This window comes from Gobio gobio (genome assembly GCF_949357685.1).
Source record: "Gobio gobio genome assembly, chromosome: 11".
Classification (NCBI taxonomy): Eukaryota; Metazoa; Chordata; class Actinopteri; order Cypriniformes; family Gobionidae; genus Gobio; species Gobio gobio.
In genome coordinates this window covers 50,088,492-50,110,991 of record NC_137104.1, presented here as the reverse complement: position 1 = coordinate 50,110,991, position 22,500 = coordinate 50,088,492, and the positions used below count along the sequence as shown (strand labels likewise).

Here is a 22,500-nt window from a genome sequence, read left to right as displayed (position 1 = left end):
AAAAAATATCTTGTTAATTATTGACCGACAATCTGTTACTGTACAAATGAAGGGCAGTTTTCTGTAACATGCTCTTGGGCAGGGAGGGAAAAACATAAGGCTTTCACTTTTTTTCTCCTCGGCATGTCTCAAAATGTCAACTGTTCTATTGACATTTCAGCTTTTGGGACAATAGACTTTCATTTTCACTGTGTTGAAAGTGACCTTCAGAGTGAAGTTGTGATTTTAAATTATTAAAATGGGTCGATTTGTTAAATTTTCTTGTGCCGATATAGGCGTCACATCATGATGAAGTTGTTTTTTTAATGCCAAAGATAGCTAAACCAGAAAATGTACATAATTTCGAACTCTCCGGTGTGATTTGCATTGTTGAATATCTTCCCCTTACATCTTTAACAGTTATGTCACTCTAAATAAATAACATGATTTAGTTGCTGATAGGTGAACCTGGTTCAGGTTAGAGGCTGGAGGAGTGTGTGTCCGCTGACTGTTATTGTCACAAACATGAGTAAATATTTGCAGGCGTTGTCGTCACTCTTTTGGAGTAATGTGAGACGGTGTGAATGTTTCTGATCTGCAGGGATGCTTGTGTCCTGTTGAAAGTCAGTTACATATTTGTGCACTCAAAATCATGTCTAAACTTGTGAGTGTTATGCAAGATATTAATGCACATGTACCAGCGTCTGAACAAAGTAGACTTAATTTTAAACAACCAACCTCTTTATTTCTACGCCTAATTTCTAATTATGACGCATATCTATATATGCTGTCGTGCAACGTCAGCAATTCCCATCGTTATTATGGACAAGGTGCTTGTTTTTCCTAATGTAATCAGGGAGGTTCCCAGAATGCCTGACATGTGTAGTGTAATGTGCGGCTGTGTTCGCTCATGACCTCTTCCTGGTCAAGTCCTGAATCAGTCCATTGTGCTTCTGTTTGCTTTTATGTGGGTTACAACTCTGCTTTCATCCAAGCTGTACTTTCACATGGCTCCGTATTGATTGTTTTGTAGGGCAACTCTGTGTCCAAGAGCAGTTTAGATTAATTAAACACTTAATTTTCATTTTCTAATAGATTGAGTCCTTATTAAGGCCTGTTCACACAAAGCAAAAATAATATACAAAACCAATTGCCAATAAAAAAACTCTCATATAAAATCATAAACATAAATCCTTTCAAATCAAAAGCAAAATAGTCAAGTTTAAAGGTAATATATTATATTATTAGATTTTATTTTTGTTTAATATATTAATTTTAGATTTTAATTTGATTGTATCTTCATTTATTTTAAAATAATACTTTTAAATAAAATGTACTTTATTCTAATAAATATATATAAATAATCTCATAACCATATATTTTCATACAATTTATGAAGTAGACCTCCTATTCAGAAGTAGTATGGGAAGTTTGGCCGAATTTGATATGAATTCAACCTCTAATAAACACATAAAAAGAGCATGTATGTGCGTTATAGCTCGCCGCCACATCACAAATGGAGAACCTGTTGTTTTGTTTTTTATATTAATAGGATTTTACCAATCTCATGATTCGTCCTGTTCATCACTATTTCAAAATAAAGGTCTGAACACGCCTTGAGTATGAAAAATATTCTTGTTGCATTTATATTTATATATTTAAGGTTAATTTTCCATCAATTCTCCTGTTGAGAGATGCCATTGAGATGACTGGGGAAAATGAACCTTAAATATAAATACCAACCTTAAATATACAGTACATATATTTAAATATACACACACTTCACACAAAGCAAAAATAATATTAAACCAACTGCCAATGGATCTAGCAAATGGAAAAAGTTTTAGGCCTAATTTTTTTAAAATTATTATTGATTCTATTTTATTTTTAGTTCACGTATTTAATATATTTTAAGTTAATAACATTTATAATAAATGACACACACACTTCTTTATTTATATATATATATATATATTAATTAGTGCTGTCAAACAATTAATCTAAGTTTATGTTTACATTAATATATGTGCGTGTACTGTGTATAATTATGTATATTTGAATACACACTCATTCATGTATATATTTAAGAAATATTTGCTTGTTTATACTGTATATATATATTTATATAATTTATATTATATATAAATAGTTTTTAAATGTAAATATAACAAAGATTTCTTAAATATATAGATGCATGTGTGTATTTATATATACATAATAATTATACAGAGTACACGCACATATATATAATGTAAACACAAACTTATTTTGGATGCGATATATCATTTGACAACATATTTATATTTATGTATGTACGGGTATATGTGTGTGTGGTTACTATTATTCCTTTTATTCAATAATATTATATTATATATTTTTTCAGAATGTCATAGAATTGAGGTGACCCCTGACTCTGGCACCATGATAATCTTCAGTAAGAAGGCAGATCAGGGTCTGGACTGTAGTGTGTGTAAGGATGAAGGTCCGTCTCAGACCTGTAACTCCAACCTCAAACTCACTGAAGCTCTGCCCACCGTCGTGACTTTCAACTGCTCTCAGCCGGGCGACATCTTTACTGTGGAGATCAACCAAGACGTCGGCAAGTAGCAAAATGAGCCTGAATTAGGGTCTGAATTAGAGTCTGAATTAGAATCTGAATTAGAGTCTGAATTAGAGTCTGACTTAGAGTCTGACTTAGAGTCTGACTTAGAGTCTGACTTAGAGTCTGACTTAGAGTCTGACTTAGAGTCTGACTTAGGGTCTGACTTAGGGTCTGAATTAGAGTCTGACTTAGGGTCTGACTTAGGGTCTGAATTAGGGTCTGACTTAGGGTCTGAATTAGAGTCTGAATTAGGGTCTGACTTAGGGTCTGAATTAGGTCTGACTTGGGGTCTGACTTAGGGTCTGAATTAGGTCTGACTTGGGGTCTGACTTGGGGTCTGATTTAGGGTCTGATTTAGGGTCTGAATTAGGTCTGACTTAGGGTCTGAATTAGAGTCTGAATTAGGTCTGAATTAGGTCTGAATTAGGTCTGACTTGGGGTCTGACTTGGGGTCTGACTTGGGGTCTGACTTGGGGTCTGACTTAGGGTCTGATTTAGGGTCTGATTTAGGGTCTGAATTAGAATCTGAATTAGGGTCTGAATTAGGGTCTGATTTAGGGTCTGAATTAGCGTCTGAATTAGCGTCTGATTTAGGGTCTGAATTAGAATCTGAATTAGGGTCTGAATTAGGGTCTGAATTAGGGTCTGATTTAGGGTCTGAATTAGCGTCTGAATTAGGGTCTGACTTAGGGTCTGAATTAGAGTCTGAATTAGGTCTGATTTAGAGTCTGAATTAGGTCTGACTTAGGGTCTGAATAAGGACTGAATTAGGGTCTGAATTAGGTCTGAATTAGGGTCTGAATAAGATCTGAATTAGGGTCTGATTTAGAGTCTGAATTAGGTCTGACTTAGGGTCTGAATTAGGTCTGACTTAGGGTCTGAATTAGGGTCTGAATTAGGGTCTGAATTAGGGTCTGAATTAGGTCTGACTTAGGGTCTGACTTAGAGTCTGATTTAGAGTCTGATTTAGAGTCTGATTTAGAGTCTGACTTAGAGTCTGATTTAGAGTCTGATTTAGAGTCTGATTTAGAGTCTGATTTAGAGTCTGATTTAGAGTCTGAATTAGAGTCTGAATTAGAGTCTGAATTAGAGTCTGAATTAGAGTCTGAATTAGAGTCTGAATTAGAGTCTGAATTAGAGTCTGAATTATCCATTTGATAAAATCATCTTGTAAAACACTAAATCTTTACTTTTTATTCCAGGCACAGATTGCTCGTCACCATCCTGTAGCAACACTGTAGTGCATCCGGATTCGACCCGATTCCTGGAGTTCAGCCGAACCTTCACCTGGGATCTGAAGGTTCAACAAGGAAGGATGTTTCAACTGGACTTTCCAGCTCCAGGAATGAGACAAATCAAGCCTTCTGAATCCTGTCCAGACCAACACACCTACACCATCATTACGTACCAGCGTGCAGGGCGGACCTCCATCGGCACGTTTTGTCGGAACGGTACCATCAGTCGTATCCAGGTCTTGTATAAAGGACGTGTGTCTCTGGAGGTCCCCAAAGATATAGACCTTAACCCATCTGACTTTAAAGTGTCCATGGGACCAGATACAAAAGGTTAGAAGAAGTGATTTGGAACAGAAACAGTTTCTTAAATGTTTAGTTTTTGATTGCAGTCATTTTATTTATTGTTCTTTGCAGTTACAACATTGGTTGTGGTGGATGTCAAGCTGCCCAGAGGACTGTCATCTGCTGATTTCTTCACACCAAATTACGGCCCAGGCCTCAGCAGTGAAGACAAAATGAAATGGAACTTTGCTGTTGAGCCAATGAACAATTTTACAGTTTTCTTTCAACATTACACTCCACCAGAATGCCAAAAGAATATTGTCTTGGTTGATTATGCACTGGGGGACAAGACTACATTCACAAAGGACCCAAAGGACATTCAGCCGACCAATAAACAGGGAGATTTCAGCCTGACCCTGACCAGTTGTGAATCAAAAAAAGGGACTCCTGGACTTTCTTTGAACGTTAACGTGGCGGTGTTCAGGGGTGGGAATCCATGTAAGTCGAAAAAAAAAGCTATGTTTGAAATAATATTGTTTTTTAGGGTATCTGATCTTAAGTCATGCTTTAAAGTTGCAGATAAATAACATGTTGTCCGTCTTGCTGTTCTGTTCAGATCTTTGCGCTGTGGATCTCCGGAACGAGGAGGGATTGAGCCTGCAAATAGAAAATAAAAACCCAGAGTCGTACTGTGAAATGAGCTTGAACTCTGGGGTGCAGGAGAAAATAGTGGTTCCTGCGGGCACCAAAGCTGACCTGTCCTTCCTTGACTGTCCCGTACAGGACCTGCAGATGACGGCCACCAAAACCATCGGTAACTAGGAGCGTGTAAATGTGCCACACTTTCTCAGTGGACTGACACATGAACACAATGAAAAGGAAAAGATTTAGACATGGAAACAATGCTTTCTTTGGTCTGGCTTTGACTCTTCAAGTGAGACAGACAGATAGATAGATAGATAGATAGATAGACAGACAGACAGACAGACAGACAGACAGATGGATGGACTTCATTCATGATAGATGGATGAATAGATAGACTGATAGCACCTTAAAACATCAACCTGCGCCCTTGACACACTTCCCACTTCTTTTTTCAAAATCTGAAATCTCCCCTTCATAGGCAAGATCATTGAAAAAGTTGTTTTCAGTCAGCTGAACAAATTCTTAAGCTCAAACGGATACTTTGACAATTTTCAATCTGGTTTCCGACCGCATCACAGCACAGAGACGGCAGTGTTGTGTTTTCGTGTATTTTATTTTATTTTTTCACAGCGCTGGATGTCATATGGTGATTGTTAAACACACGGAACACTTCATGGTGAAATTTGTTAATCAGGTCAGCTGAATTAAAGCCACAGTGCATTGTTCTGATCAAAATTGATTTGATTAACATGAAAAAGGTTACGCCAATATGTCGGACTCAGTAGACAGCCAGTTAGGAAACTTGATATAACAATTTTTTAATACTGTATCCTAAATTGTGGATGATTAAGCCATATATACCATACGCTGAAGTAAATTTGTGGAGTGTTAACGATTAAAAAACAACAACAACAAGAACCGTATAGAACCGAAAACAGTGACCCTAAAACCGTGATACGAACTGAACCGTGGGTTTTGTGAACCGTGCCACCCCTACAAAACAAAACATCTGTTTAGATGTGCATTTACTGAATGAGCACTGTGCCACTGTATGTGCTTTGCTGCTTGCATTTTAATTTATATGTTTCAATTTAACCCTGTTTTTATTTTCAGTTTTAATTATACTCTTTATTTTTATCTTTCAATATTTTTATTTTGTTAAGGCTGTCCGGGTGGAAGAGGTTGAGAGACGGGGAGCAATAAATAAGTGGGGTGGATAAATCCTAGGTGGATGACTGATTCTGTGGTAAATGCAACGTGATTGAAATTTTGAGAATTGAGATATCACGTGGGCGAGGAGGCCGTGCTGTGAGCCGGTTAAAAACCACAGAAGCAGACAGCCAATATGGGGAAGTCCCAAAGTTGAGTATTCCCTCCGGTGCGAGGAAGACCCGTTTAGATCTGGTCTGACGGGTAAAACATCTAGAGAACGCCCTCAAGTTAGGCCAAGAAGATTTGTCTGTAAGTGTACTGTCTAAACGCACAGTTACCTGACAAATATTTTTAAAGTAAAGCTGACTCTCCATTTTCTTCCACCACAGATAGGGGTTTTCATCTTGATTTTTTTTATTTCCTTTCATTCCTATTATAACTGTTTTAATTCACTTACGAATATTTTGATTTAATTTCTGTGTTAAGCACTTTGAATTGCCACTGTGTATGAAATGTGCTATACAAATAAACTTGCCTAAACAAGACAGACAGATGGACTTCATTCATGATAGATGGATGGATAGATAGACCTGACTCTCTGTGGTCATTAAAAATCCCAGGATGTCCTTTGGAAAAAGAGTAGGGGTGTAACCCCGGCATCCTGGCCAAATTTGCCCATTGGCCTTTGTCCATCATGGCCTCCTAATAATCCCCATACACTGATTGGCTTCATCACTCTGTCGGTATGTGGTGGGTGTTCTGGTGCAATATGGCTGCCGCCGCATCATCCAGGTGGTGCTGCACATTGGTGGTGGTTGAGATTCCCCCCTTCCATGTAAAGCGCTTTAAGTACCCAGAAAAGCGCTATATAAATGTAACAAATTATTATTATTATAGATACAGTAGATGACAGTCATGAAATCATAATCTTGACAGAATCATTTTGAGACCACATTATTTTGATTGTCCCTTTCCTCCCTGTGATTCCAGATTTTCCGAGTACATCTTCTCGTGACATCAGCGGGACGTCCCTCACTATTCCGACGCTGGACCCCAGTCTGCCCGTTCCCCTCCATCAGTTCACCTGGCTGCTCCGTGTGCTCGATCAAGGCACCGTGGATCTTATGTCCCCGAACAGAAACCTGCACCAGTCCGTCCCATTCAAGGATTGTAACGAGAGGGTCTCTCTGCTGATCTCTGAGACGGACGGCTCCAACATCGGACAGTTCTGCTCTCTGGCTGAAGGCACAATCCAGAAGATCCAAATCAAAGGGAACGTTTCCATCACCGTTACTCCTTACACGATAAAAGACCTGAGAGAGGAGAAAGGACCTTTCTTAAAAGTCGCCATGAGTCCAGAGATCGCTGGTAAGTCACTACCATAACTATTGTGAAATATTATTACAATTTGAAAGAACTGTTTTCTATTGTATTAGAGTTGCAGTCTCATAGCATTGTCGTCTTGCTTTCTTCACAGAGAATGTAATCTACACCGTATCTCCACTCATTTCGGGATCCATGTATCTTGCGACGCCCAACTGGCCCGAAGGCATGAATGCTTCCTCGTCCGTTGCATGGATCGTCAACGTTCCTCAAGAGCACAAGGCCGTGCTGCAGTTCACCAACGTCAGCAAGATCACGTGCGACTCGGGCCACACAGAGGTCGCGATCAGACCGCTGGACTCACAAGGCCAAACGCAGTCCTGGAGAGAAGATCAGAGTTTCACCGACACCATCATCCAACAGCAGAGCTTCTACCTGAACATGTCCAACTGCGAGCCCAAGAGCGGACACTTCGCTGTGCTCTCCCAGATCACGCTGCAGAAGGAAACCAGTGAGCAAACGCTTTCATTTCAGAGTTTGTTTTGTATTGCAATGGAAGATAATCAGATAATTATTGAGTTTTGTCCTCCTTACAGAACCATTCCTGGGCATTATCTTGGCTGTAGTCGGGGTGCTGCTCTTCGTGGTGATCATCGCACTGGTAGTTGTGTGTATTATTCGAAAGTGAGTCTGAATTTACTTCTGTATTCTTTTATGCTGCTTTCACACCGAACGCGAATTGAGCGTCTGGAGCGGGTGATTTCCATTAGGGCTGCCACTAACGACTATTTTTATATCGATTAATCTATCAACTAATTTATAGATTAATCTATCGGCTACTTTATCGATTAATCAATCGACTAATTTATTGCTTAATCGGTTAATCTATCGACTAACTTATCGATTAATCGATTACTCTATCGGCTAATTTATCACAATAATTTTCAACAATTTTACTTAAAAACATTTCATTTAACTTGCAGCTTTGGCCTTCAGTAGTGTACTATAAAAAAGTATAAATGTAAACAAGCCCTTGACAAAATGTAAAAGTAAAAAGGTAAAAAAAAAGAGAATATCAGCAAATACTTTTTATATAGATTAGTGTTGTCACGATACCAACATTATGACTTCAGCACGATACCAGATAAAAATAGCTCAATACCGAAACCGATCCCAACCGAAATCGATACCATGGCAAAAAACTGTAAAAGTAATTGAATAATATGGCAGAACTTACTATTCATTGTTTTATCATTGTTTTAGGGTTAAAAAACCCTAAAACTCACTTGGCCGGCATGTTCCTGCCCTGCCCTGCTTCACACAGAATATTAGGTCCGGCCCTTTAAGAGCTGCACAGACCAAATTCATTGTAACACCCGATTTCTCATTCAACTCCGTATACGTTCACTAAAGACATATCCGACTGGGTTTACCCGAATACTCGACAGGATGTGCATTTTTACATATTTTTACCATTCAAACCCAATAATCCGCAAAACTGGCGTCGCAATCTGTCTGAGTGAAAGGCGGTTTTCTGTTGCGTTCTGTTGCGGTTTTCTGTTGCTTTTTCCTGAGCTGCGCGTATATATTTGACTGTTCTGCTTCCATTTTTTAGTGAACGATGGAAGCAGAGCTCACACACACGTCCTCACTCCTGCTGTCACACATCGACACACATTAAGAAATACTGCTCTTATTAGAGTGCTGTCATTTTTAAAGTACCGGTACTAATACAATATCATATTGTACCCAAGTTACCCAGTCGACTAAAAATATTGACGTTGACGCAGTCGATTGTATCGACCAATCGCGACAGACCTAATTTCCATGTTAAGTCGATGTAAAGGCGCGTTTAGCGCGCCGCAATGGATGCAATTTCGCCTCATTAGTTCGTCTAGTTTGCGCGAAAGAGGCAAATTGAGTGTCTTGCACGATACGCGCAAGTGATTTTATTTGGTGCTTTTTGCGCATTCACACGTTTGAAGCAAATTTGCGTCTGATGCCCGAGTTGAAAAATCTGAACTTTGGCGTCTGTTCGCGCCTCGTTTACCAATCAGGAGCCTGCTTGCTGCTGTCATGAGGTGAAGTGACTTCACCACATGACAGCATCTGCAGGCCCACCCCGAGTCACTCATTCAACATGGAGGAACGACTGATATTGGCAGTGAGCAGTCATACGGAGCTATTTGCATCAAACGCTCGCTTTATACGTGCGTCCAATTCAAAATGTTCAAGCATCCAACTAGACACAATAGAAGCGAATTTGACGCTCACTTCGCGTTCGGTGTGAACGCAGTATTACGAGTTTGTTGTCACACCTTTTCTTAATGAAAATGTCTAACTAGGGCATAACAATTCTGCGTTTCCACGTCTTAATAAAGTCTTAATTTGACCTTCCACAATTTAAGGCCTTAAAAATGTCTTAAATTGGATCAGAAAGTCTTAAGGCCTGTTCACACCGGGACAATTTTCACGCGCGTTTATCGCAGACGTTTAACGCCTCGTGACTAAACAAAGGGCGCCAATGTGAGTGTGCACACCGACGTGCAAAACGGCAGGCGTAAAAGCGCCATTTAAAAAAAAACGCCTCGGGTTAATTTTTTTATTTTGCCGTGGCGCGTTTAAAACTGTCCGACCAATGAGATCCGCGATTTTGTTCACGTGCCTGGAGCTGCTGAAGTGACATTAAAACACGACTTGGTGGCGCTCAAGCACAAAACGGTCTTGCCGAGCACACATTGATACCAAGAAGAAGTAGTAAGTAGACAAAGAAGAAGATGAGTTGCTAATGCTGCTTGCCAGTGTGTGAATGGTTTTGGCCATAGACATAATATATCAGTGGTTTTGGCTAGCACGTAAATACTGTCTCTCTTCTTCTTCTGTGTGACAAGCTAGTGTCAGAAGCGTAAGTGCCGCAGCACCACCTTGTGTACCGGGAGCGCATCTACTGAATGTGCACGTTCACTCGACGCATCGCCAGTGAAAATCGCTTGGGTGTGAACACTCAACACGCGCCGAAAAACGTCACGAAAAACGCTGGCGATAAGCGCGAGCAATATTGGTCCCGGAGTGTACAGGCCTTTAAATTCAATATCATGGCATTAAAGGGATAGTTCACCCAAAAAAGAAAATTAGCCCATGATTTCCTTACCCTCAAGTCATCCTAGGTTTACATGATATTCTTCTTTTCAGACGAATAAAATCAGAGTTATATTAAAAAAAAGTCCTGGCTAATCCAAGCTTTATAATGGCAGTGATTTGTTGCCTTTTTATATTTTTGGGTGAACTATCCCTTTAAATTAGGGCCCTATGATTTCTGCGATGCAGAATCCCTTCATAAAAATGGAATTTACTGTATAATGCAGAATGTCAAAGAATTTGTCAAAGTTTGAATTAATAAATCAAAAGAAGGTCAGTACACTTAAAGGGATAGTTGACCCAAAAATGAAAATTCTGTCATCATTTACTCACCCTAATGTCATTCCAAATCCGTCAAAATTTGGAATAACCCGCTCAATTCTTATGGATACTTTTTTTTCAATCTATTTATTAACATTTTGAAGCATCAAAGTGGTAGTTGCATAGCTGTCAATGGAGGGACAGAAATCTTTACGATTTCATTAAAAAGATCTTCATTTGTGTTCCGAAGATGAATGAAAGTCAGTAAAATTTAATCCAACCATTAAAGCAGAGTCCAGAAATTTTTTCTGAGAAATTGAACAAAATGAGGTTTGTGCTTACATTTGAACCCATTGACAGATATTTGTTCTTGTTTTAATCATAAAATCACCATCACAAGATTTCTTATTTCAAACTTTAAGCTATTTATTATTTTTTTTATTAATTAAAAAGTTATGGGTGTATCTGTTGGAAATTGTATTTTCAAACGTTGAAAATTCCACTAATATAACTCATTGTGTGCTTAGACATTTACATTTAGAGAACATATTGGTGTGTTACGTTCCTTTCAATTTATTCCATTTAATTGGTCTTTAAAAAGGCCTTAAATTGACCTTTTATACTTGCGTGTACTTGCTTAGAAAGTACTGGGTTATATAAGGCAACTACCGGTACATAGGTTACGGTTAGGTTCAGGGTTAGTACCTAGTTATTACAAAATTATTGCAATTACTATAATAAGTACATAGTTTATACATGGGGAACAGGACTGTAAAATAAAGCGCTACCAAATAATTTTTTTGCTGCAACAAATGGGTAATTGTGGATGTTGTTCTGAACAGTGGCACCTTTAAATCAGGCAATAAAGTAACAAAAATGCATATTTAAATGAGTACTAGTATACAGATTTTTACTTATGTAATAGTACTAAACTAAAAAACAAATTCTATGCAATTAATTTGCATATTTTATATTGTTGCACATGCAGTGTTATTAACTTAAACATGTCAAATAAAGAAGTTAAAAATAATAATATAAATATTAAATTAAATTAAATTAAATATAAAAACTTAATTTTATTCCCGCTAGTTGCAAAGGCACATTTCTTAATACTGTTTTGTGTAACTTGAATATTAAATAACTAAAACTAAAATAAAAATCAATAAAAATTATATAGGACTTGGAAAAATAAATTTGGAAAATATAAAATTATACAAATTCAAAGAATTACTCAAAAATCTATAATAGTATACTAATGATACTAAAATAACACTTTTAACATTAGGCATGTTTCCATCCACCGAATTTTATGTAAATTTTGGCATATTGCATAAAAACACTGGATGGAAACATCAAGATGCACATACATTTTAAAAATGCTCTTATAAAATGTTTGCACTCATTAGAGTCGGATAATGTTTGTATCTGATAAGAAAACATGCGTATAAACTATGATAGCATCTTTGCAGCATCCTCCTCAGAAAGCAAGATAACATGACCACGCTTGTTCGCTCTGAGGCACAAGTCATTTATTATATACAAAAAAACACACAGTGGCTTCTCCAACTAGACACTTTTTCTCTTTTGTTCTCTTCGACTCACTGGATAAAAACAGTGCTTTATTTGCAAATGTTTACTGCAATATTCCAATTTTGTGAATACTATAAGTTAAATTTGCAACTTTGTATGGAAACATAGATATTGTTAATATGCCATGTATATGCTGCGTTCACGCCATGTCGTAATTACAGTAATTTTGTGATAACACGTAACGTTCTACTCAAAGCTGGGAATTCACCCTTTGCCAGGAAGTTTGATTGGAAGACGATCTGACCAATCACAAAGCCAATATTATGTGCCCCAGTTGCTATACACCATTTTGTCCAACAAACAAAATGGTAGAGTTAGTAGATTAACGTCGGTGGACTTGATGTTTTGACAGTTGAAACAACATACCTTCTGATGTTCATTCATGTTTATTTTATGCTATAACTAGTAGTAAAGAAGAAGAGATGATCGCTTCACATGCCGCTTGAACTGTTGATCTGTCGCGATACATTAAAGAGCTACAAAATTTTATTTATTTTTGGAATTTCTTAAAGGGACTGTTCACCCATTACTCACCATCATGCCGTTCCAAACCTGTAAGACTTTAGTTCATCTTCTGAACACAAATGAAGGTATTTTTGATGAAATCTGAGAGATTCCTGTCCCTCCATTGACAGCTATGCAACTACCACTTTCAAAAAGTTCAGTAAGAGATTGTAAAACTAATCCATATCAATTGAGTGGTTTAGTCCAAAGTTTCTGAGGAGACACGATCATTTAAAGATGCGCTATGTAACTTTTCCGTCCGCTAGAGTTCGCCTATTCAAAACAAAGGAGTAGTTTGATGACGCCACGTTTGAGGGCAGAATCTTGGGACATGTGGTCTTCATCTCACAGCCGGTGGAAAAGAATCGGGATAGGACTCGGGCAAAAATCATGTTCATGGATGTGATTATTAACGTTACTGTAGTATGAAGCAGAGCAGGACCGAGTGTTGTGGAGCTGAGGAACCGCTGGAGTGATTGTTAATAAGATGAACGAAACGCACGCCTCACGAGCAGCGGGACTTTTATTATGACACAGTCGCCGGCGCCACTTCTGCTTTTCTGGTCATGAGTATGAGGTAACGCAGCTCAGTTTATCATATTAGACACATCTGAGTGTGTTGATGATGTTATGACGTTACTCTGTGCGTTCTCTCGCGGCTGCTATGACACTTGTTCACACTGCAGTGAGAGTAAAGCGTTTCTGCAAAATAAAACCAGAAACCGATGGGAACGCAGATATGATGTCATCGATAGGCGACTCCCTCACATGTCCCGGTTCCTTGGTTAAAATAGCAATTTTCTCAACATTTACAAATAGTTGGAAACATTTGGGATATTGTAAGCAATGTTTCCTCTGATTTATTTTCTAGCTGAGCAAATCTTTTCTTTATTGGGCGGACATTTTGGTCAACTGAGCAAAAACATTCTTTACCTGTACAGCGTATGTAAACGCACAATAAAAAAAGTGGTTTTATCATGCAGTTATAACTTTTAACTTTAATGTGCCATTTCTATTTTATTTAACCATTGAGGTAACTTAGTGATATATTAAATAAAAAAAATACAATAAAAAACAGTTAATTCAGAAGTCACTAAATTAAGCACATTTTACAGTGCTGTTAACTGTAGTCTTCTTTACCAAGAAATACTATTAAAATCTCCCCCAGGACAGGTAAATTCTTTATATTATAATATAATATAATATAATATAATATAATATAATATAATATAATATAATATAATATAATATAATATAATGTGAAAAAAATTAAGCAGTTACACTGAGATGGTTCTTAATGTGTTTTTGTACAGTCTTTTATTGGCGACAGGCAGCATTAAACCATCTATATTAAATGTTTGTTTATTGCTTATGAATTTCCAAGATTTTCTATATCAGGGGTTTTCAAACGTTTTAATGGCAAGGATCCCGAAACAATCCCCTTGTGAGATCAATTCTTTATTAGGCTTACACTATAATACAATTATAATAGCCTATAATATAATATTAAAACTAATGGAAGTATTTCAACTGATTAGTACATTATATCAGTTTAAATGCTTCAATTTGTTTAAAAAAAATCTAACTGAAGTAATGAAATAGATCTAATAGCTAAATATGTTCAAGGGAACATGTGAACTCTTTTATAGTTATCTAAATATCACTAAAACCACACACACATCTATTTAAACTGATGTGTGCTACTTTGGTGTTTAGAGTTTGCACGCTACACTTGTGGTGGGTATAACTGTAAATGTCTGTTTTGTTACCGTGCTGTGTCCATCATCTGTTATTTCCACCACTTAATCAAGCCACTCTTCTTTACGTCTTTGCCTTTCTCGTTGCCTCTCATTTTGAGCTATTTGGACCGCAAACACAACTCACTACTGCTCACACGTGACATCATTGTCTTTCTATGAAACCTGTAAACCGCATCCACCGGTTCTAACTAGGGATGGGCGATATGGACTTAAAAATGTATCCCGATATTTTTTTGTATTTATTGCGATAACGATATCAATGACGATAAATGTAGTATCATTCCCCATGTTTTTGGATACAAGTGAGAGCTGCATGCATTCTTGAGAGTCTCAGAAAAACAAACAATGATCAGTAAAAGTAAAACGTACATGTCATCAAATAGGCTCCTATAATATTTTATTTTATTGTGCATGCTCATTTCTGCCAATTTTTACATTTAGATAACCTTTTCACACTCGCTTAAAGGTATAAACAATGTTAAATGTAAGCTTTAGCCAAATTAATATACATTTTCTTACTTATTATAATGCTGTGTTATTTTACATAAATTACATTATTTATTTTTATGTAAAATTCCACACCAGCCTTTTCAGAATTGGAAAAGTTTCAGATATAATTGTCTTCTGTAAAAGTGCAGGTAATGTTTAAATAGTGCAACTGTGCTGAAAAACATCACAAAATACAAACAATAATAATTCAAATCAATGACAAGTTTTACATGTAAACCGATTCTGTATTTATTCATACACTCATGGTGCAAACAGTGGTAAAAATAGCAGAAACAGCAAAAGTAATTATCCCAAAAATATCTTCAGATTACAAAAAAGTTGAAAATAATGATTTAATGATAGAACTTCAGTAATTTGAGTTGATAAGATAATAAAACCACAAATTCTTCTAAAAATAAACTGCACTAAGGAATAATGAGCTTCTGGGTTCATGAATATTAATCACGTTGTCAGCGCTCATTCAAACTGATTTGCTGAAATCAAAACAGGCACAGTAATAGGTGCACGCCAGCCAATGAGATTCCCGTTTGTGCATTTGTTTCTTCCTGTTCATGAAAGGCTGAATAATTCCAAATAAACGCCATTATTTTGCAGGAAAATACAACAAAGGATATTGTTTACATGTAGCACGTCAATTCTGTGTGGTATAAGACTCTCTCTCACTCTCTCTTTGAGTGTGTGTGAAACACTGAGCGCTCTCAGTCGCGCGCCTCACACTAGTGTTTAATGTGCGTCAAATACACTGCGCATTCATTGAGTTGAACAGAAATAGTTTGCTTTACCGATCGATTGAGACAGAGTGAATCTCTTAAGCGCTCAGTCCAAGTGCTCAGCGAGTGAAAATACATCTGTATGTACAGGTTCAGATTGCCCTCAGGTGCCCCTCGTTTAGCTATGAACTCTTCCGCAGCTTCCGCCATAGTTGTTTTGGCTCTGCACGTGAAATGCGGATTCAGTGCCGCGCAGCTTAGAGGGAACATTGATTGTAAGTACTCAGCTGAACAAAATATATAACCCTGGCCTAGTGGTTTTTGGATATTTGACTGCCAAAATGTTACATAGTGCACCTTTAATATGATGAAGGTAGTATTCTATTCTGGCGTTTACTTACATTTTCAAACTGTTCTCTTCTCTTTTAGAAGGAAAAGCACATCTAAGGCCAACAGGTCCTCCATCTTTTTGCCCAGAGGGAAACCTTTCCTTCCGGGTAACGCCACCTTCCCAAAATCCAGAGCAGACAACGAGTCCCACGTCTACGCCTCCATTGACGACCCCACGATGTACGGACATGGTCCGGTCAAGAACCAACCTGCAGAGGTGGACAACGGAGCCTGGAGCAACGGACATCAGGTGGACTCATACCATCCGTTCAATGGACCCTCGGATTCCATCCCGCCGGCTCCGGATTCGTCTGCTGATTATTCGCTAGAAGGAAGAGGAGGAGATCGAGATGCATATCAGCCTTTCCTAAAACCGCCCAACACCTTTAATCTCGCGAGGCCTCGTTCGCCGCTGGTATCGCAGGGAAGCTTGGGATTCGAAGATCGCAGGATGGTGGATAATGAGCTGCACACTTTCAAGAGTTTCGGGGATATAAATCCCATTCGTCTGTCTACCGACATATCCAGACTTCAACCGGAAATTGAATCGGACTCTGATTCCTGGCATGAGCCGGAATACGAGGAGGCAATTTGAGAATAAAGCCGGATGAGGAGTGGATTCATACGACGATTCGCCTGCTCGCTAAAAAACATTTAACAAACCGCTAACAGTTTATCGGGGGAGCAGAAAAGCCATTGGCTACAAGCCTGCACGTGTGCACACAAAGACGATGATGTTCTGTAAAATTAATGCTAAAAGACTACTCTCTCTCTCGACGCCCTAGTGGCCACATGTATTGTGCATGTGTAGTTCATCACGTTTGGTTTTAAAGATTTTTTTTTATAGGCTTTTAGTCTGAATGTACAGAATTAATGCTCTTATTGGAGCCATTTGAGAGTCGAATCCCTTCGTGGAAGTGTGCCATGACTTTCTCTATTGGATATTTGTGTTTTGTTTTAACTCCAGGCTACAGGTTTTATGTGTTTCTGTTTTTCAATTCTGTGTTTTCGTCATGCATTCCTAAAATAAATTCTCAGGTATTTTAACAGATGTTCCTGTCTGTTCAGAATATAGTAAGAATGAATATAATAAAACACAGACCAGATTCAGACAGTTTTCATATTTCCCACAATGGATTTGGAGAAAAATCTGAGTTAAAATAATCATTTTACATGCTAAATTCTGAAAGCACCAATATTAAAACTATCTGATATTGATAAACTAAATATTATTTTCATGTCATGCCCGATAACTGATCAATGGCTGATATTAAAATGCTGTTTTGTCTTAATAAATTAAAAATAAGAAAAGATCAAAGTAAATGTTGGCGTCACAGCATTATAATAAGTAAGAAAATGTATATTAATTTGGCTAAAGCTTACATTTAACATTGTTTATGCCTTTAAGCGAGTGTTAGGTTATCTAAATGTAAAAATTGGCAGAAATGAGCATGCACAATAAAATATTTAATATCGGCAGATAACCAATATATTGTGTATCCCTAAAATGTAATGCATGAATCTTATAATTCAACACTCAATTGTAAGTGAAAGCATAAAAATACAATGAGTAAGCCACGCCCACACATACAGGTCAGCCAATCACAACAGAGGTCATTTGCATATATCTCAGGTGCAGCATAAACAGCCGTTTAACTCTTAAAAGTTGCACTGTGTAAATATTTAGTATTTTAAAATGTCTAATATCGGCAGTATATTGTGCATCCCTAAAATGTGATGCGTGAATCTGACAATTCAACACGCAATTTTAAGTGAAAGCATAATTAAATCAGCCAGAATATTTAATAAATTATGGGCATATCAGTTTTCAGCATACCTTTTAAATTGGCCTGTTTCATGCCTAATGTGAAAAATATCATACAAGCACATATTTGATAACATTTTATTGGGATAAATGTTCAGGTTATATCAGGCTAGACATCAGTTTGTTAGAAAATAAACAAGTAACAAAGCTAGCTATCTGAAATAATCATCGTTCTGGGTTTGAACAGTTGGCCGGACTTCTGATTTATGATTCAATGTTGGTTAGTGTGTGTTTTTGGCTGGATCTTAATGGAGACCGTCCAAAAATGAACTAGATGTGTCCTTTATTACAGTGTTCAATCTTTGATTATAGATTAGCTTTCGTATCTGAACATTTTTATGGAGTAAGATGACATTCTTCGCTCGCCTCAGGAGGAAAATACACAATTATGGCGCAAGCAGGATTGTGCAAGGGAAAGGCCAGCTTAAGGTCAAGCGCTGGATGACCTCAGACGATGTTGAACTCGCAGACGGAGGCCCGCTCCTCGCGACAGCTCTCGTCCAGCCACTTCCCGCCGGAGAGCACGGCGCAGTTCTCCGCCTTACCGCCGTCAGGCTGCGGGAGCTTCCAGTCCTTGTAGCGGATGTTTGAGCCTGTCTGGTCCACCCACACGCCCTCAGCCTGCATGTCGTTCACGCCCAGCCAGATTTCAGCGTCTGGTCCGATGCTCTGGCGCACATAATCGAGGAGTTGCGTGTTTTCGTCCGATGATAGCGGAGTGCTGAGGATTCCTCCCTTTGCGATGCAGTCTTCGTTGGCCGTGTGGTAGCGCTTCTTCGCCGAGTCCACCAGAAAACACTTGCCGGGGATCTTCATGCCTCTCAGGCAGACTAGCGGAGAATAAAAGACATTGTTTGCAATCTTTAAATGGGTCATATACTGTAAAAGAAAGTGTGATTGTTGTCGTTATAAAATAAAAAAAGGACATTTTGAGCTCATAAACATATTTGTCTACATTTTAACACCTGCAACTTGCCGCTCCCTGATAAGAGAATTTTACTTGCCCGACCGGACAAGTATCCTGATAAAACGTCATTAACAAAAAAAAAACTAGGGAATCACCAAAATGCAAGAATGATTCTTCATTCATTAGTGTAAGTGGCAATCGATAGTGGATAATATATAATGTATAATGAACTGACGGTATCTATTGTTGACACATATGCAGCCTCTTGAGGAAAAATCGAAACAAATGTGCACTGCTCACACAGAGAAACTCCGTTAACACACTGCCGTAAACATGTAGAAATGTGGAGTTTATTTATATTTTTAACATATTGCAACGTCACATTACCAAGAGTGCTGTTTTCCTGAATACCATCACGACTGAAAATGACACTGATTTCATATGCCAGCTCCATAAACAATTGTTAACATTAAGTCACTTACATTTTAGATGCAATATTGAGTGTTTTTGTTCTATTTCAGCAGAGAAAATAGTTCCAAACAAAGATCACAGCAGAACGCGTCACCGCAACAGCTGATGATTCAGCGTTTTGAATGAATCAGCTGTTTGAACGAATCGACTCAATGACTCGCTCATTAAGACAATCACCTGCCGCCACCTACTGGCGTTTTAGTTTCATGTTTAAACATTTGTTCCAACTTTTCTTATTTGTATATTAAAAAAAATATTTAGAACAATCTCATAACATTATTTAATGCAGTTGTAATTTTTCAGTGTAAATTATTTAATTTGATTGGTAACATTCCTATAGTGTCGTCTTCTAATTTAATTTATTGATCACATTTAAGAATATAAAAGGAAAGCTGAAGCATAGCCTATATTTAATAAGATTAGGAGGGAAATGTCCTTTATAAAAGGAAAAAAATATCACAAATATGCAGATTTAAATATGTCAAAGCTGATTGAACACTGGGGAGAATATTGCTTCAGAATACATTTTATTTAAACCCATAAAAAAAAAAACTAATTTACTTACCGAAGGACAAGCACATGAACAAGCTTAATGTCGAGCCCTGCAGTTGAGCCCATCACAACAGAGGTCATTTACATATATCCTCAGGTGCAGAATAAACCAATTGTATGTCTCTGCACTGCAGGATAGTAATAGGAGTTACTAGATCAGTGGGCGAGGCCATAAACGGGGGCGTTTTTTACTGAGTTACCTGATTTGCCCACGTCACAGTGTGGGTGGGGTGAAGGGGATCATTTTCATTGCATGGTTTATAAACACCCATCAGTTTGAAAACATTCACAAATTTAGAAACGCCCACTTTTGTTCCGCAGAGACCCCATACTCGAATAAACAGCCGTTTAACCCCTTAAAGGTGCAATGTGTAAATTTTAGCGACATCTAGCAGTGAGGCTGTGAATTGCAACCGCCCACCGCTCACCCCTCCCTTTCGAAGCACATAGAGAAGCTACGGCGGCCGACACAGAACAAAGATGTTGTCGTCTGCAGAGAGTAGCTAGCGTTCTATAGAGCAGTTTGTCCGTTTAGGGCTACTGTAGAAACATGGCGGCGCAAAATGGCGACTTCCCTGTAAACGGACCCGCGGTATATGTAGATAGAAATGGCTCATAAATACTTAAAGCTACACTGTGTAACTTTTTTAGTTTATTCTTAGCTAAAAACACTTAGTTCTTTCAAAAATATATGTGCTCATTAATGTATATTTACTTCTTTCAAGTAATAAAGTATTCTCGTAAGTTTATAATATGCCATTGAAAATACATACGGGTGAGGGGTTCGAATGCGGGTCGCCATGTTGCCCCTCCATCTTGAAAGTACATTAGCCAAAGAGGGACATACCCGTAAATTCAAGCTTCGCCTTTCGCGTTTTAACACTCGATGGCACCGTGTCGAATGTGGACGAGGACGAACTGGAAGCCATGTTAATCTTGGACGAAATCGGCCACCGTAGGAGTTAAAACGAAATCGGAATTGAGAGGAACAGAAACTAATATTCACTGGATGGTCATATACCTTTTCACCGCTAGATGGGGGAAAATATCACACAGTGTAGCTTTAACAGTACATTATGTAAGGGCTTTATACACCACTGAAAACATAGTTATGTATATTATATTGCATTTCTGTCACTAGATCCTCATAAACATTACACACTGCATCTTTAACTGTCACCGACCCGCTAGTGGGGCTCTTTGCGCTTTTATAATATTATTTTTAACATATTTTAATAATCAACATATATTAGGTATCGTTCGAAAGCTTACAAACTCAAAATTTAACCATTTTGATTTTGAACGTCACGTTACCATGGAAACGGTACTCTCAATACTTTTAGCAGGCTCCTCCCCTAGTGGGCGGTATCAAGTTTCATATTACAAAATTTTGTTTAAACACTCTGTAATCAAAACCTTTTCAAATCTTGCCAAAATGCAGTCTCAAGGTTCCATATTTTGTGATAGAAGTGATATTTGGACAGAAATGTATTATTTTGTTACAGGAGAAGGCATACAAAAAAGCAATGGAATGTGGGTGACACCCGGTGGCTATGTTTGGGACAGCGCCTGAACAAAATCTCATGGGAACTTCACATTTCGAGCACACATTGGTTAGACATATGACTTTGATTTTAAAGTAATTTTAGAGTTAAAATTATTTTGAAAAAATTTGTACAGTACATTTGATTTACAGTACATTTTTACTTCCATAACTTTTTCATACTTTCATTGTTTGAAGTGCAGTAATCTGCTGAGTGTCTTCTCTAAAACAATACCAAACATATTCCAAAGCATTCTTGAATTACAGTCATTTAGGTCTGGATAGTGCATCTTCACATTTATTTTTAAAAAGGAGGGTGACAGGGTAGAAATGATCATATAAAGTTAAATTATGACTGACTTTGGTGCACTGACACCAACATTATAAGTGAACTTCAGGGAAAGATTATATACAATTTTTAAAATAAGTGCAGAATATGGCTTTAAAAAGTTCTTAAAATAAACATCCATCTGTTGAAACTTATTGCTTTGGCTTAAAATGGCAACTAGAGTGATGTTTGGCTTGTGTTAATTAGTCAATTTTTAAATAATTAGTCATATAGTGTTATAAAATATGAGATATTTGTCTCAACATTCCCTCATGGCTCAAACACTGAATGACATCTGGCTCTTTGGTCTCCAGGAAAACACACACTGTAAAACTCATCAAAAGCTACACGTGGAGGCCATGTGTCTTATGTAAGCGGACGAACTCTAATCCAAACAGTTTATGGTACGACGTGTTCGTTTTGGAGTTTTTTTACAGTTGAACAGACGAGTCAGGAGTGAGTCAGGAGTGTGTTAGGGTTATATCATAGCGTCTCACCCGTCTGCAGAGCCTGCTGCTCCTTCAGATGATTCAGTTCCTCCACGATGTCCTTGATCTGCTGCTGCAGGTCCTCCAGAGCAGCGCTGGCTCGAGCATCTGAGTCTGACGGACAGGACAATCAACAACCAGTTCAATAATACACCATATTGGAAGGAAAATTAAGCCTTTTTTAGTATTACAGTAAAGAGAACCATCGAGGATATATATATATATATATATATAAATCATTATTGGTTATTATATTTTATTTTTATTTCATAAATTAATTTTACAGAGAGCATATCTTAGGATGA

The 22,500-nt window shown here is 37.8% G+C and overlaps 2 protein-coding genes across 3 annotated transcripts in view; one reads left to right on the top strand and one right to left on the bottom strand.

Moving 5' to 3' along the window:
- Positions 1-18,845, top strand: part of cdcp1b (CUB domain containing protein 1b) — a 19,727-nt gene extending 882 nt beyond the window's left edge. For both annotated transcript variants that reach the window (XM_079829860.1, XM_079829861.1), the window contains 8 exons: positions 2,363-2,578; positions 3,784-4,146; positions 4,231-4,596; positions 4,715-4,912; positions 6,886-7,263; positions 7,373-7,729; positions 7,815-7,902; positions 16,121-18,845. In XM_079829860.1, coding sequence (XP_079685986.1) covers positions 2,363-2,578; positions 3,784-4,146; positions 4,231-4,596; positions 4,715-4,912; positions 6,886-7,263; positions 7,373-7,729; positions 7,815-7,902; positions 16,121-16,676 — 2,522 coding nt within the window. In that variant the 3' untranslated portion in view covers positions 16,677-18,845. The remainder of the gene's footprint in view (positions 1-2,362; positions 2,579-3,783; positions 4,147-4,230; positions 4,597-4,714; positions 4,913-6,885; positions 7,264-7,372; positions 7,730-7,814; positions 7,903-16,120) is intronic.
- clec3bb (C-type lectin domain family 3, member Bb) overlaps positions 18,354-22,500 on the bottom strand; it is a gene marked incomplete at its 3' end in the record, with an annotated part of 4,801 nt that continues 654 nt past the window's right edge. Inside the window, exons 2-3 of the mRNA XM_079829892.1 lie at positions 22,205-22,309; positions 18,354-18,736 (exon numbers count right to left, since the gene is read on the bottom strand). Of these exons, the coding sequence (XP_079686018.1) occupies positions 18,354-18,736; positions 22,205-22,309 (488 nt within the window). The remainder of the gene's footprint in view (positions 18,737-22,204; positions 22,310-22,500) is intronic.